The sequence below is a fragment of the Myxine glutinosa genome, chromosome 4 (genome assembly GCF_964187855.1).
Source record: "Myxine glutinosa chromosome 4, kmMyxGlut1.1, whole genome shotgun sequence".
Taxonomy (NCBI): Eukaryota; Metazoa; Chordata; class Myxini; order Myxiniformes; family Myxinidae; genus Myxine; species Myxine glutinosa.
This window is the reverse complement of record NC_136264.1, coordinates 56,908,469-56,923,468: the sequence shown is the minus strand read 5'-3', so window position 1 is coordinate 56,923,468 and position 15,000 is coordinate 56,908,469. Positions and strand designations below refer to the sequence as shown.

General features: G+C 50.5%; 1 protein-coding gene across 4 annotated transcripts in view; it reads right to left on the bottom strand.

The window, feature by feature from the left end:
* LOC137424653 (rho guanine nucleotide exchange factor 10) overlaps positions 1-15,000 on the bottom strand; it is a 173,195-nt gene that overhangs the window by 47,809 nt on the left and 110,386 nt on the right. For all 4 annotated transcript variants that reach the window (XR_010983964.2, XM_068112349.2, XM_068112347.2 and 1 more), the window contains exon 9: positions 3,687-3,799. Coding sequence is in view for 3 of the 4 variants with exons in the window: in XM_068112349.2 (XP_067968450.2) it covers positions 3,687-3,799 (113 nt within the window). In the remaining variant the exon portion in view is untranslated. The remainder of the gene's footprint in view (positions 1-3,686; positions 3,800-15,000) is intronic.

The following is a 15,000-nucleotide window of genomic DNA, read 5'->3' as shown; positions in this document are numbered from 1 at the left end:
TTGCGAAGACCAGAGGCTTGTGGTCGACGAAGGCCGCGATCGGGCGGCCCTCGAGCAGATGGCGGAAGTGCCGGACCGCCAGGTGGAGCACGAGCAGCTCGCGGTCGAAGGTACTTTACCGCCGTTCATGCGGGTGGAGCTACCGGCTAAAAAACGCTAGCGGCTGCCAAGCTCCCTTCACCCATTGCTCGTGCACCACACCCACTGCGTAGTCCCACGCGTCGGTGGTGAGGGCGATCGGTGCATCGGGCGCCGGGTGCGCGAGCATGGTGGCGTTAGCCAAGGCGAGCTTCACGCCCGTGAACGCCGCGTCCATCTGCTCGGTCCAGGCAACGTCGCCTTTGCCCGGCTTCCCCCAGAGGGCCTCGTGCAGGGGGCGCAGGAGCTGGGCGATGCGGGGCAGGAAACGGTGATAAAAGTTCACCATGCCCAGGAACTCCTGGAGCCCCCTGATTGTGCGGGGGCGCGGAAAACCCCTGACCGCCTCCACCTTGGCCGGTAAGGGGATGGCCCCATGCCTGGTGACGCGGTGCACCAAAAGTCGATTTCGGCGACGCCAAACCGGCACTTGGCGGGGTTGATAATCAGGCCATGCCGGCCCAGGTGTTCGAAGAGCGTGCGGAGATGGCGGAGGTGCTCCTCACGGGACGCGCTTGCGACGAGGATGTCGTCCAGGTAGACGTACACGAAGTCCAAGTCACGCAAGACGCTGTCCATCAGCCGCTGGAACGCCTGGGCCGCATTCTTCAACCCGAAGGGCATCCGCAGAAACTCGAAGAGGCCGAATGGTGTGATGACGGCCGTCTTCGGTATATCCTCCGGCCTGACGGGGACCTGGTGGTATCCGCGGATGAGGTACACCTTGGAGAAGAGGGACATTTTCGCCAACCGGGCGGAAAAGTCCTGGATGTGAGGAACCGGGTAGCGGTCGGGGGTGGTAGCATCGTTGAGGCGGCGGTAGTCTCCACACGGCCGCCACCCGCCGCCGGGCTTGGGCACAATGTGCAGCGGCGATGCCCATGCGCTGTTGGAGCGCCGGACGATGCCCAGTCGCTCCAGCGTGGCGAACTCCTCCTGCGCCACGGCGAGCTTCGCCAGGTCGAGGCGGCGCGCCCGGGCGTAGACCGGTGGCCCGACGGTGGGGATGTGATGCTCCACCCCGTGCTTGACGGCGACCGCCGAGAAGGTGGGCCGCATGAGGGCCGGGAAACTGGCGAGGAGGCGGGTGAACTCGTCCGCTGCCGGAAGCGTGCAGACCAACCTCGCCGGGACCGAACCGCTCAGCAAGCCACTTGGCGAGCCGCTCGGTGAGCCGCCCAGGGAGCTGCTCAACGAACTGCTCAGCACGCAAGCAAGCGAGCTGAAGGTTTCGGCTTGGACAAGGCGTCTGTGCCTCACGTCCACCAACAGCCCATGTGCACAGAGGAAGTCCGCTCCGAGTAGGCCCATGGGGACACTGGCGGTAACGAACGTCCACTGAAAGCGCTGTCTCCCGAACCGCAGCGAGAGACAACACTTCCCGAACGTGCGGATGGGCGTGCCGTTGGCGGCAAGCAAAGCGGGGCCCCGGCCCCCAGCTTGCTTGTCGGACGTGGAGGCAGGGAGCATGCTCACCTGCGCTCCCGTGTCGCACAGGAAGCGACGACCCGAGGAGGTGTCCGTTATGAACAGCAGGCTGCCAGTATGGCCGACACTCATGGCAGGAAGCGAGTGCCGGCCTGGCCGTTTCCCGACCTGCCAAAAGTACAAGGCGGGTGGCAGGACCTGGCCTTGTGGCCGAACCTGGTATGGAAGCGGCACCAGGTCTGGCCCGGTGGTGGTTGTCGCGCCGGTTGTGACGACGGTGGTGGGCGGGGCGTGGCGGTGGCCAAGCGCGGATCCGCCAAACCTACGCCGTGTTCGGGAGGATCCGAACGCCATGCCACGTGGCGATCCACCAAACCTACGTCGGATTCGGGAGGATCCGAATGCCATGCTACGTGGCGATCCGAACCACTCGCGCCGTGCGCTGCGCCGGGATCCACGACGGCCGTGCTATATGCCGGCCGTGCGTCGTGGGCTGCGAAGAACTTGTCCGCCTCCCTGGCCAGGGCGCGCGGTTCCGTAATGGTCGAACCGGCGAGCGCGAGCCGTACCTGTACAGGTAGCTGGCGGAGGAAGCGAGCCCGGAAGAGGAAATCCGCATGACCGTCACCGAGCAGGGACAGCATGTAATCCATGCGGGCAGATGGTCGTGTGTCGCCGAGGACGGGAAGGTCCAAAAGACGGTCAGCGCGGTCGGCCTCTGTGAGGCCAAACGTGTTGAGGAGAAGTCGCTTGAGCACCGCGTACTTGCCCTCGTCCGGCGGGTGCCGGAGGAAAGACACGACTCGGGCGGCCGTGCCGGATCCAAGGGCAGCAACCACGTAAAAGTACCTCGTGTCGTCCGCCGTGACGCCCCGGAGCTGGAATTGGGCCTCGGCCTGTAGAAACCAGGTGTCGGCTTGCGCTTCCCAGAACGCCGGGAGCTTTATCGCGACAGCGTTGATGGCCATGGCGCGTTCGGGGAACAGCAACGGCTGAACCAGTGGGGGGGTCACCAGTGTGGATGCTGGGCACACACGTTAAAACAAAGGTAGGCCACAACGCTTTGGGTTAACTCAAGCTCTTTATTCGTTGCTCACTCATCAGCACTGACTTGCTCGGGGCTGCGAGCCCACGTGTATATCTGGAGACCACGCCTCACCTGGGGCGTGGCCGACGCCCACTGGTGCGCGGAATTACGTCACTGCGCCAGCGAGCCATCGTGTCCGCCACAACATCATCCTTCCTCCTTTTTAAACTCAAGTACCATTACCTCCATCCCCCATGGTTGTAAATGTCACCAACAACTCTTACTTATTGACCCAATGTTTGCAAATGGGAATATAAAATGAAAATTTAATTGAAGCAAACATAAACCTTCCGGCGATGCACGGGCTGAACAAAGCAGATCCTGCTGTTCGCAACAGCCGCCCCTGCCCCCCCCCCCCCCCCCCCTAGGTATAGGTCGTACGGCTGTGTCACAAGCATGATAATCTATATATTGACCAAAATGAACCAGCTTGCTCTGGGGGAGCATCGTCCGCAAACATCTACTTGACCATCATTAACATGGAGCAGATGCCCCCATCCCAGAATGAGCTGGCCATGCAACCTTGAGGCCTTATATCAAATATAAACTCATTCAATGTTGAGGCACAAGGAACCAAGGTGCCACACCAGCTATTGCTGCATAAATCTTGAAAATCACCCAACAGCACAAACTACCCTGTAGGTAGCTGTAATAAGCAGCAGAATCTATTTTGTCCATAGACAGAAGGTTTGGGCTTCTTTGAATTGCAATGGTTCCAGCTGCCTCCCCAGATGTGCTTGTGGACCACAGAAAGGTCGGTGTGTGGCAGGTACATCCTGTTGGTCAGGATCCATGCAGAGGTAGTCGTTGTGGTGTGTGCTACCTGGTACCACAACGGTGAAGAGGTTTGTTTTTGGTAAGAATTAAAGTTTCTTTTCCAGATAAAAGGAAAGCTTATTTTCTCTTCTCCTCTTTAACCAATCAGCATAACTTCCCTGTTGTGTGTGTGATGCCTACAGATAATTTTGTATTGCCTTCTTTCATAATCCATGTAAAGTACAATTGATGATATAATTATTATTGCTGATAATACCTGTGTAGGATTCAGGCCTTCTGGCATGGGGCTGAGAGAAGGTGGCACAGCCTTTCCTTCAGTAATCTTGAAATCGCGATAAACGTCTTCGTCTGGTGAAGTGGCCAGCCGCCCTGTTCACATGACAAGTACACCCAGATATATTAAAAAATAATTTACAATCAAGCACAATAATGCTCATCATTATACAAAACCTGAGATGGTGGATATGTCAGATTTTATTCTTAAAACAGCTTCTCTTGACTTGCATTTCGCATAATAGCCCCTCGCATGCACCAGAGAAGTGAACGAGCAACACAACTTAGTTAATAAATAAATTATTTATTAAAACCTAGAATAACAACAAGGTGCTGATACTCTGGGTCCCCCGCTTTTTGGGTGGTATGAGGAATCGATCTGTGTAATATGAAAGCTGAAACCTGAACGGTTTTTAAAATATCACGTACGCAAACCAAGTTATCGACCGAGATGGTTGCCATGGCAACATAATACACCCAATCACCGCCGTGATATAATCAGTTTGAGTCAATATCATGAGGAATAGATATCTGCAATATGAAAACAAAATGAAATATCGCGTACACACCTAGCTCGGCTTCACGCTGTTGAAACCAAAGCTTTCAGAATCATTGGAATCTCCCGCGATGACGCTACCTCCGAGGGCCTTTCACTCGCTCACCGCAGGCAGGTTGGTGGGGTCTTTCGATCTTCTACCGACTCCTCTCCGGCCTTGCTCCCCCAGCTCTCTCTGTGCTCTGTCCCCCAAATATTCCTACAGGTCGCACAAGATCTGCCAGCAACCCTCTTATGGTTAAACTGCCAAAATCTCGGCTCTCTGCTCACCTTCACTCTTTCATTCCTCTTTTCTCCCGCCTCTGAAACAAACTCCCCCACTCCCTTCAATCCCACTCCTCCCTCCAGGTCTTTAAATCGGCTGTTCACCACCATCTCTTATCTTCCCCCATCCAATACCTTGATCTTTTCTACCCCCGCTAATTCACCCCAGATCCACTTTTTTTGAAATTCCAACTTCTTTCCTGGAATTCCTAGCTGTGTCCATTTGTTTTATACCTCTCCCTCCTCCCCCCAAGCCCTCTCCCTCCCACAGATCTCTCGATGTCCCTGCTCTCAAATGTTGTGTTTGTGTCCTTCCCCCTCTCTCCCCATCTTGTCTACCGCTCCCCTTATTTTGTGTTTTATGTGTCGGTTTGAAATATCGCGTATACAAAAGTACATGGACGGATGATTGATCATGGATGGATGATCGTTTGGTCAGACGGAGCTCATTTTAATATCCCCTATCTATGACCTTGTCGGAGGGGAGGGGATCCAAAATGAAATTGCAGAATAATGTTTGATCAAAAATAATTACAATTTCTAACGCTATGGGTCAGAAGGAGCGGCTAACGGTTAAGGGAAAATAAATGAAGTCAAGCGTACATGGAGGGTTAAAGGGCAACAAAAATATGAGATGTTAGGCCTGTGGGAAGGGTGCAGCAGGTCCATGAGGAGCGAGCACAGGTCAGAGGAGAGTTTATTGGTTTCAACCGCACCAGTCGTGACTCCTAAGACTCTAGGACAGTGGATGCATTATGGGGTCGGTGGACACAGTATAACAGTGTGCCAGACAGATGCTCTGAAGGTATTCACAACACACAAAAACAACCACAAATTGGCACTATTGTCTTGTAGAGGAAACCACATGAGGTACAAACAATATGCTGTAGATTGTAGACTGAAGCACCAGGTCCTGGCAAGAAAGCCATGGGAGCATCAGCAATGCACAAAATTGTGCATTTACTAAAAACCCATGCAGGATAGATGGGTGCCCACAGCTGCCAGGTGAACCAACCCTGAAAGATGGGTGCAAATCCTCTCCTCTCTACGTCATCTTTTTTTGTCTCGCGTGTACTGCTTTTCAATCTCCCCAATCCTCTTTAACAAACGCGTAAAGAGAAAGCATTCCGGATTCCAATGGTGGCAGCTTCTATTTCTCAAGTCCAAGTGACCTGCTAACAAAGTTAACCAAACCAATCTGGATTTGTCCGTTATGGTCGATCGTTGTCCACTTTTTGTATTCATTGTTATTTGCATTGTGTGCTCATTGTCAAGTGTCCCTCTGGTGAGTCTTCCTGCCCTAATGTTGGTAGGTTTCTCCCCTTTTCACGATGTTCTTCCTATTATGTTATGTTCTGGCCTCGACTTTGTGTACAAAAATAAAATGCTGCAAAAAAAAAAATCCTTTTATAATGCTCTCCCAATTTCTCTCCAAATCCAACTGCCAATCATTTCCAGAGAATCCCCGAGATTGTCGCTCCCCATGCTCCATCGTCTCAAACTGTTTCGATTCAAACCCACCCACCAATCAGTGGGTCCGATCAAGCAAGTTTGAACTAGCACCTTTGAATAGCCACAGGGAGAGGAAAAATGCATGTTCAAACGAAATAAAAGGAATTAAACCACGAATGCATTTAGTCGATTCCTACCAAATGCTGAGCTGATAAGCTTGCCATTTTGGATTATATGAAAATATCACCTCTTAACTGTTATGGAACCATGTCCTCTGTGATTCAATCAACAAACATCTCAACCTTTGGGAGAAAATCCACTCATTGCTGCAAAATGGAGCAATCAAATAGGTTCAATGTGCTGCTCTTTGAGAAATTCTTGCACCTGAGCAGCAAAATGTGGTGGAGCATTGTCGGGGTGGAAGAGAAACCCTGACTGTGCAAGTTCTGGATGTTTCTTCTGCATGGCTGACAGAAACTGTTTTTCCAAATCCCCACGGACGATGGCAAGTGAACAAGGAATGTGTCCATTGATCGATTGCCTTCCCAAGTTGGGGAGTGGGGGGAGGTAGGGGTGAGGCATTAGCCTTGTCAAAAAGGCTTTTAAACCGTTCAGGCTGACTGATACTGTGGTGAGCAGTGTAGCAGTTGACACACTATTTCGCAGTGCGTAGTTCTGTGACTTTCATAAACTGCACTTAAGCGAGGAGTCGACAAAATACAGTACGTACATGTGCACATGACATGTAACTATATGCAAAAAATCTAAATTTTCATTAAAAGTACACTAATGCACACACGTGCACGCGCATGCACACACACACACAGACACACACACAGACACACACACACACACACACACACACACACACACATCTTGTTTTTTTGTTTGTATGTTTCTCACAATTATATCTCATGATTTTCAACTCTTATTTCTCTTTTTCAATTCTTATTTTAAAATGCATTTAATTAATTGTACAGTATCGGTTGTTCCTAAACTTAAATATAAATAATTTAAAGGATTGCTGTAAAATGCAAATGATGTTAATTTCACAACATCCCATATTCAACTTTATTTAAATTGTAAACCTCAAAAGATAGTTCCCTTACATAAAGCAAGAACCTTAACCTGTATGCAATTGACGAGTTTCCCGACTGCACGGATCATCAGCTGGGTACCGTTCTTCCTCGTGGTTTTGACACACACACACACACAAAAACTTTAAAGCTCAACGACATGTTTCATACCTAAATTGTGGGAGCATATGAACAAGTATGCAGGTTTTACGTTCTGATGGACAATTTTATTTTGTACATATTTGAACAGGTAAATATATATATATATATATATATATATATATATATATATATATATATATATATATATATATATATATATATATATATATATATATATATATATATATATATATATATAATTCCAGTAATCTCTGTTTGTACGTTTGTCTGTGACCGCTGTTTCTCGACAACCACGGGTCCGATATACTTTTAACTTGCCAGGTATATTGCTGGGGACCCGAGGATGTGCCTTTTCAAGGTTTCATATTAATCGGACAATTACTTACCGAGCTATGTCCAAAAAACGATTCAACCAATCAGAGAGCAGCGAACTATCACGTGTGCCGAACGTGGCGGACACACTCTGCCTCGGATGGCACATTTGAGAGCGTATTCATTTATTTCACGTTTGCAAACTATGTTGGCGCTATGTTGGCGTTAAACGATGTTTTAAAACTAATAAAAACGAATTTGCGATTCATTCGCTTTCCTGCGCGTTTGTGCACGCGATGGCGATTTCTTTACCAAACTCCGGAAGCCGTTCGCTTTGGACCAAACCATTTCATGTAAATAGAGGGGGGGGATATAATTTTAGATATAGATATAGTACGGGCATGCCCTAGTATACATAATTACATACATATATTATATATATATATATGAGGTTCCCACCTCTCACCGTATAAAACAAGATATATATATATATATATATATATATATATATATATATATATATTGTTGCGGATATGAGGATTGTATTTTTTTATTGTGTTGTATTGCAGTAAATTGTTGTGAATTATTGCTTAAGTCTGGACCCTCCTGCCTCCAGTGTTGTATAAAGGTCAAAGGGCGTTCCCGTAGTTAATTCCATAAAGCATACACGTTAGCCAATCATAGATTTCCCCCTGGTTGATAGTTATATCTTTATTATGTGTATTAGGGTAAGGCCTTGTCTCCCATTAAGATGACACTCCATTGCACCAAGTGAAATAGATAGATTCCTTTCATCCCCCATTCCCACTCCCAAAACTTTCATTGCCAAGCCTCGATTGCCAATTACGTCCCCTCCAAAACCACCATTGAACATGTGCTCGGGTCGGGGAAGAAAGGCGTGCCCACCCATCGTCACCAAGGGCGGAGCTAGAGGGCCGTGCCGACCAATCAGGGCCAAGGTGAGCACATCAATGGGCGTGTCCTGAAGGCCGGCGGCTTGATCGCCGGAGGCGCGATAAAAGCGCGCGCGCAAGGACGTTGTAGAGTGGAGTAGTTGCTGAGTCGTGTAAAAAGATCATCCAGAGAGAACCAACTGTAAGAGAACCAACTGCGAGAGTACATTGAGATCACCCAAGGAAGCTTTGTACACAGCAACAGCTGATCAAGTGGACCGATGTTTGTTCCTGAGCTGGTGCTTTTCCGAACAGAGTCCGAGGCTGGCATGTGAGCAAAAGAACATAGAGAACATTAAGGAGATCATCATCCAGGGAAGCACAAAGCCTGTTGTAGTCCTGGCAAAGCACGCGACGTCCACAGCAGCAGCAGCAGCGGCGGCCACAGCAGCAACAACAGCAGCTTGGGGCCTGGACGGCAGTTTTGAGCAGGGCCGCGAAGGAACGGCGGCTGCCAAACGCGCCGATCATGCTGCAGGACCCCTTGGACTTTCCTCTCCCTCCAGCCATCCACCTCCTGCCTGTCCATCCTTCTTGTGTACGTGAGTTTGTTCTGTTTGTTTTGTCCCTGGGGATTTAATTAAGCCTGTTTAGATAAGCTAGCGATTTTCACTGTGTCTCTAATATCTTCTGTATATTATTTTCTTATCTTTCCTTCTCCTTGGTTTTTTTGAGCCTGTAAATAGCAAATAAATTATATTCATATTTCCAACCTTCGCCTTCTTCTTCTTCTTCACATCCGTGTCGCTTTTGTCTTTTCCATATTGAATAGCTGTGGCGCGATCCGGCCAACGTTCGGGGATCGGGTTAATCGGGGTAACTGTTAGGCCGCGGTGCCATCCGCTCGGCAAACCAACAACATCTTATCCGCGGGCCGTAACAATTGGTGTCGGGAGCGGGAACGGACCCGAAGCGCGCTTAACGCGCTCAAAATTACAAGCTGCTGAAATTGTTTTAAAGACAAAACCCGAATTTTGAAATCGCGCCATGGCTGGTCAAGGCGACGGGATGTCGGTGGGAGAGATAGACGGAGTAGAATCGACCCAGGACCTCGGGGAAATGTATGTGGAGGAGAACATTGGCAATGTGGTTGAGGAGGTTTCAAGCGCGCAAAATGGCGCTCTCGCGCACGTGGTATCAGATGCACAAAGTGGCAGCTCGCACGAACGCGGGGTAGCCGCGCCCGTTGCGCAAATAGGGGGAATTGATGTGCGGGACCTCATGGCGCAGATTAATGCAGCCATACTAATGGCAAATATGGGGCTAGAAGCCAAAATGGGAGTAATGAGGGACGAAGCGAGGGCTGATAGTGAGCGCTTAGAGAGCCAAATGGGGGCAATGAGGGACGAAGCGAGAGGTACCGGTGAGGGGTTAGACAAGAAATTTGAGGGGTTAGACAAGAAATTTGAGGGGTTAGACAATGGGATAGAAGGGGTGAAACATGGGTTAAAGGGGTTAGAAGATAGAATGGAAGGCAAATTGCGGGAAATAGGGGAGCAATCCGCCCGAGAAATTAAACAAATGGGAGAGCAGATAGAGGAGGTGAAAATCGGGGTAGAAACCAAATTGGATGCTCAGAGGGATGAATTGGGACAGATGAGGGTGGCATCTACAAAAGAGAGGGAGGAGATGAAGGAGGAGATACGACAAGGTGTAAACGAGGAGGTCTAGGGGGTACGCGAGGAGGTAAAGCGAGGTGAAAAGCATATGGAGAAAGAGGTGAGGAATAATACGGCTAGGTTACAGGGGGGAATAGAGGGTCTGACGAGGGAGGTGGAACAGCTGACGGTGGGACAGACGGAGTTAGTGGAGCAGGTTCAAAGGAACACTGCGGTACTAGGAGGGTTAAAAGCGACACAAAACGACATAAAAAATGACTTAATAGCGACACAGAGGCAATGTCAGATGGTACGTGAGGGACTGACAACGAGGTTGGACGAGGTGACAGAAGTAATGGAGACGAAGGACCGGGAGGTGAGGACGCACATAGAGACGGTCAAGGTAGCCTTAGAGGACGAGATTGAGGAGACGCACCGGGAGATAAAAGAGGTGAAGCAAAAGTTAAAGGAGGTGGAAGAGGGGGTGAGTGAAATTAAGAAGAGACGGACAGAAACTAAGAGAGAAATACAGGAGGAGGTGATGGAATATGTACAAGGTCGGTGCTCAAATCGTGATGATGTGCTCGCTAACCAAATAAAGAGTTTGCAGGTGGCGAAGGAGGTGCGGAGACGAGGTGCCAAGGTGAGTGGCGATATACGAGGAAATGTATATGATGTGAGGGGAGCTTCAGTCGGCTTGGGGGTTGATTTGGATCCGGGTGTTCGTGAGAGGCCGGTGGTGAAGTGTGCGATAGGTACGGAGTGCGAAGGAGGAGGTGTGCGAGAATGTCCGACTCTGGGGTGTGTGAGGAAAAAGTGCGCGCCGAGGAGTGAGTGTGCTGTCGAGAGTGAGTCGGTCGTTGCGCGTGTGCGAGGGAGCACATGGAAGCGCGTAGTGAGGAGTGTTACAGAGGATGTAACGAGAGAGTGTACACCTGTGGTGAGTGTTACGGAGGGAGTAATGAGAGAGTGTGCGCAAGAGGATGCGCGAGAAAGGTGTGTAATGGACGGGTGCATGGGGAAAGAGTGCGCTGTCAAGAGTAAGGGAGAATGCACGCCTGTGGTGAGTGTTACAGAGGGTGTAACGGGAGAGTGTGCGCAAGAGTGTGCGCGAGAAAGGTGTGTAACGGACGGGTGCATGAGGAAAGAGTGCGCTGTCGAGAGTAAGGGTGAATGCGCGACCGAGAGTGGAGGTGAGAGTAGTGAGAGTGACACGGAGCGGAAGTTGGTTGTGGCAGGTGAGAGAGGATGTACACCTGGAATGGAGGGATGCACACCTGGAATGGTAGAACGCGTATGGGAATTCACGCTGGAGTTGGTCGTGAGGCACGTGGTTGGGTGTGCGAGTGAGAGCACACCTGTGATTGTCACAGAGGAGGTGACCGAGGAGGGGGCGCGAAGAGGTGTGTTGGTGAGGTGTGCGAACGACGAGTGTGTGCAAAGGTGTGCGGTGGTCAGGTGTGTGACCAAGTCTATGAGCGAAAGAACGAGTACAATAGCGAAGTACGCGGGGTGTACGGGCGGCGTTGGAGCACCGAGCTCGGTGAGGGTGAAAGGGGTAGCGTATGCGTGTGAGCATGCAGGTGAATCATCGACGGTAACCGGGTTAGCGGTTAGAACGACATTTAGCCGAATCGGGCCTTCGGTGCGCGCCGAGCAGCTTCGCGTGCCGTGAGGACCAGCGGGGATCCGAACCACGGCGGTTTCAAAAGAACCGCCGTACGCGATCCACGCTGGGCCTCGCTCGGAACGGCCGCGTCCATGCTCCACTAGGCGGAGCGGGCAGCCCGATAGGAAGGGTCGTCATAGCGACCCCTTTTTGTTGAGGCGTTCCGGCAGGTCGAGATCGGGCCATTGGACGGCTCTGTGCCGAGATGGTACGTGGGATCTCGGCCCGGGTAAGCGTCCTTCCCTGCACCGAATGCCGGACGCATCCAGCCGCCGGCACCAAACAACCCGCATTCATTGCTCGGCTTTACGAAGCCGAGCTTTAGAAGTGAATTGGTGCACCGAGAGGCACTAGTGAGAAGACTGATGACGAGGATAGTGGTTTGGACCCGAAATTAGAAAAACAAAATTTGAGGATTGGCAGTGATGATTGGCAGAGTGAGGATTGGCAGACGATTGGCAGATGATTGGAAAATTTTTGATTGGTTGAATTTGGTGTGCAAAATTGGTAGTGAGAGATACCCGATGTGGTGGGATGGCAACTCTGCCATCTCTCACAGCGGGGGCAAAGGAGCACTAGTTATGGGGTTTATGGCAGTGTAAGCTCGCCGAGGGAGGGTTTGGATAATGTGTAGGGCCCTAGAGATTGACAATAGGTAACGTTAAGATTAGGTAGTGACAATGATACCGGTAGTGGGGACGCAGGTAGATTAGTTGGATGATAATGACGAGGGGAGCGCAATAGTTTAAAGGGACGACTGGGAAGTGCGAGTTTCAGATGGGAGTAGGTAGATGAGATGATGCCGTGTGTTTGATGATTGTGAGTTGTAGTGTGATTGCACAGGTGTGCAACTGAACAGGTGTATGGAGCAGTGTTTGAGTGAGTGATGGTGATGAGTATTGTGCTGACCAAATGGTCCAGGAAGGAAGGAGGGTGCAGGTGGCACCAGGTGTGATTGCACAGGTGTGCAACAACAGGTGTATGGAGAATGGCTGTGTGGAATAAATGGTAGTGTGGAATATCTGGAGTATTGGAATGGATGGTCGTGGAGTGAGTAGGATGGAAACTGTGGAGTGGAGTGGATGGTGCGAAGGTGTGAATGGGGGAAGGATGGACCCCCATCACGAATACCCGGGGAGGGTAGTGTAAGTGTTAGGTAGAGGGTATAGGTAAATTGTGGTTGGATATTGGCATCTGTGGTGCGGGTGAAAGAATGGAATATGGATGGGTGCATTAGTGTTGTGGAAATGGCTGGGTGTGTAGCCTGTTAGTGTGTGTAGTTGGTTTGGGCACTCCACCACTGTGGATGTCGGCCAGGTGAGGCCGCAGGTGGGCTCTGGGAGCCGGTAGAGATGTTGTGGATGGGGCCCGAGGATCCGGAGGACAGCCTGGGTAGCCCAGTGCCAGGGGGCACCAAGGGGTGACAGAGCCAGGAGGGGCCTTCCCCAGTTAGATAGGTTAGGGTGAAGAGCTAGGTAAGCTCGGGTGTCAACTGCAGTGGTGGAGGTGTGCAGGTGGGTAGGCCTGCTGGGAGAGCTACACGCCCCAGTCCTGAAATTGTGCAAGGGCACAGGGAGTTGCATCGGGGGAGTGAGACCCCAAATTGAGAAGCACCACAGTTTGGTCAATGGGAATTGGTTTTTAGAACCCATTGTGTAAGTTGGCCAATGGATTGGCAGGGAAAGACCCCGGGTAGTATAAAGTGTGTTAATGTCATTTAGAAAGTAGTTAGGATGAAGATCTCCTCGCACCATCTGCATCCACTCACCTGAGGTGACGTACCTCCACACCATGCCATGTTTTGTTATTTTTATTGTGCAGATGTTTGGATTGTGAGACGCATCATGACGTGGGTGTGACATTGTGCTTTGTTGTTCCATCTCTTCCTCCTTATGAGGATTGATGATGAATTGGTATTGGCAAATTTGGTTAGAGGGATTGTGGAGACGAATTTGGTATAAGGGAAATATGGGGAAGATGTGACGGTAGCGACGGATTTGTAAAGGTGTAGATTTTTGTAAATATGGGGTAAGGGCAAGGGTAGGGTAGGTGACAGGGGGGGTGACGTACGGTAGGGACGAGCTTTCTCACTTCGCTCTCCGTACGCACTTCGCCTTGCATTGCCTTGTTTGATGTGTACCCTTGTGACCTTACCCCTCGCTCATCTGTCTTCCCCCCTTTTGTCTCCCACATGAGGACCTGTGCGCCACTGGGCGCCGGGGGGAGCGTGCATGAGTCCGCCATTGTGCGCCCGGAACTCCCAGAACCAGCTATCTGCATCGATGCACCCCCTTCTGGACCACATGTCTGTGGCTGAGCACCACTGATGGACCCCATGGGTTGGGGCATGGCCCCTCTGCTGGAACCGGCCATGAAGGCCCGAAATCTTGCTGGCGGACCTTGATCACAGGGCACCGATGCCCCACAGGTGAACCACACTAGTCGGCCCTGTGGGCCATAAATAAAATAAATAAAAATGGACACGTTGGGTGCATTTTAATAGTGCAAATAGGCCGTCAGCAAAGGAAGATGACAACACCAGGAAAATAATAATAGCCAGCACAGGGAGCCGAAGAGCAAGAGACCACCTGCAGGGTTAGGGGTTGTTCTTTTTATTTTCATGAACTATGATGACTGGGCACCGATTGGTGCTTGAGGGTGTATTGGTGCGTTTTTGGGTGCTTTCATGGTGCATTGATGCAGCGCTGACTGTCTCCCCCCCCCCCCCCCCCCCCCCAGAAAGAACAATCACAGGTCCTGGGTTGCGTTTTGTAAATAAAGTAACGTCAGTGTAAATAATGCTCCCCACCGTAAATGTATAGTTTGAAGACCATTCCGCAATTCGGTTAGCTGTGGGCGTGAGTCTGTTAGGTAGGGTGCAATGGAGCAGCGGGACATATGTATTTATGTTTTAAAACTGTCGCACACAGGGTCAGGTTAAAAGTAGAGGGAACTACACCTACGTGTCACACTAAGCTAAAGTTATAGGCCCGGGACGTGCCTAAGAGGAGGAGGGTGCAGTGTTGCGGATATGAGGATTGTATTTTTTTATTGTGTTGTATTGTAGTAAATTGTTGTGAATTATTGCTTACGTCTGGACCCTCCTGCCTCCAGTGTTGTATAAAGGTCAAAGGGCGTTCCCGTAGTTAATTCCATAAAGCATACACGTTAGCCAATCATAGATTTCCCCCTGGTTGATAGTTATATCTTTATTATGTGTATTAGGGTAAGGCCTTGTCTCCCATTAAGATGACACTCCATTGCACCAAGTGAAATAGATAGATTCCTTTCATC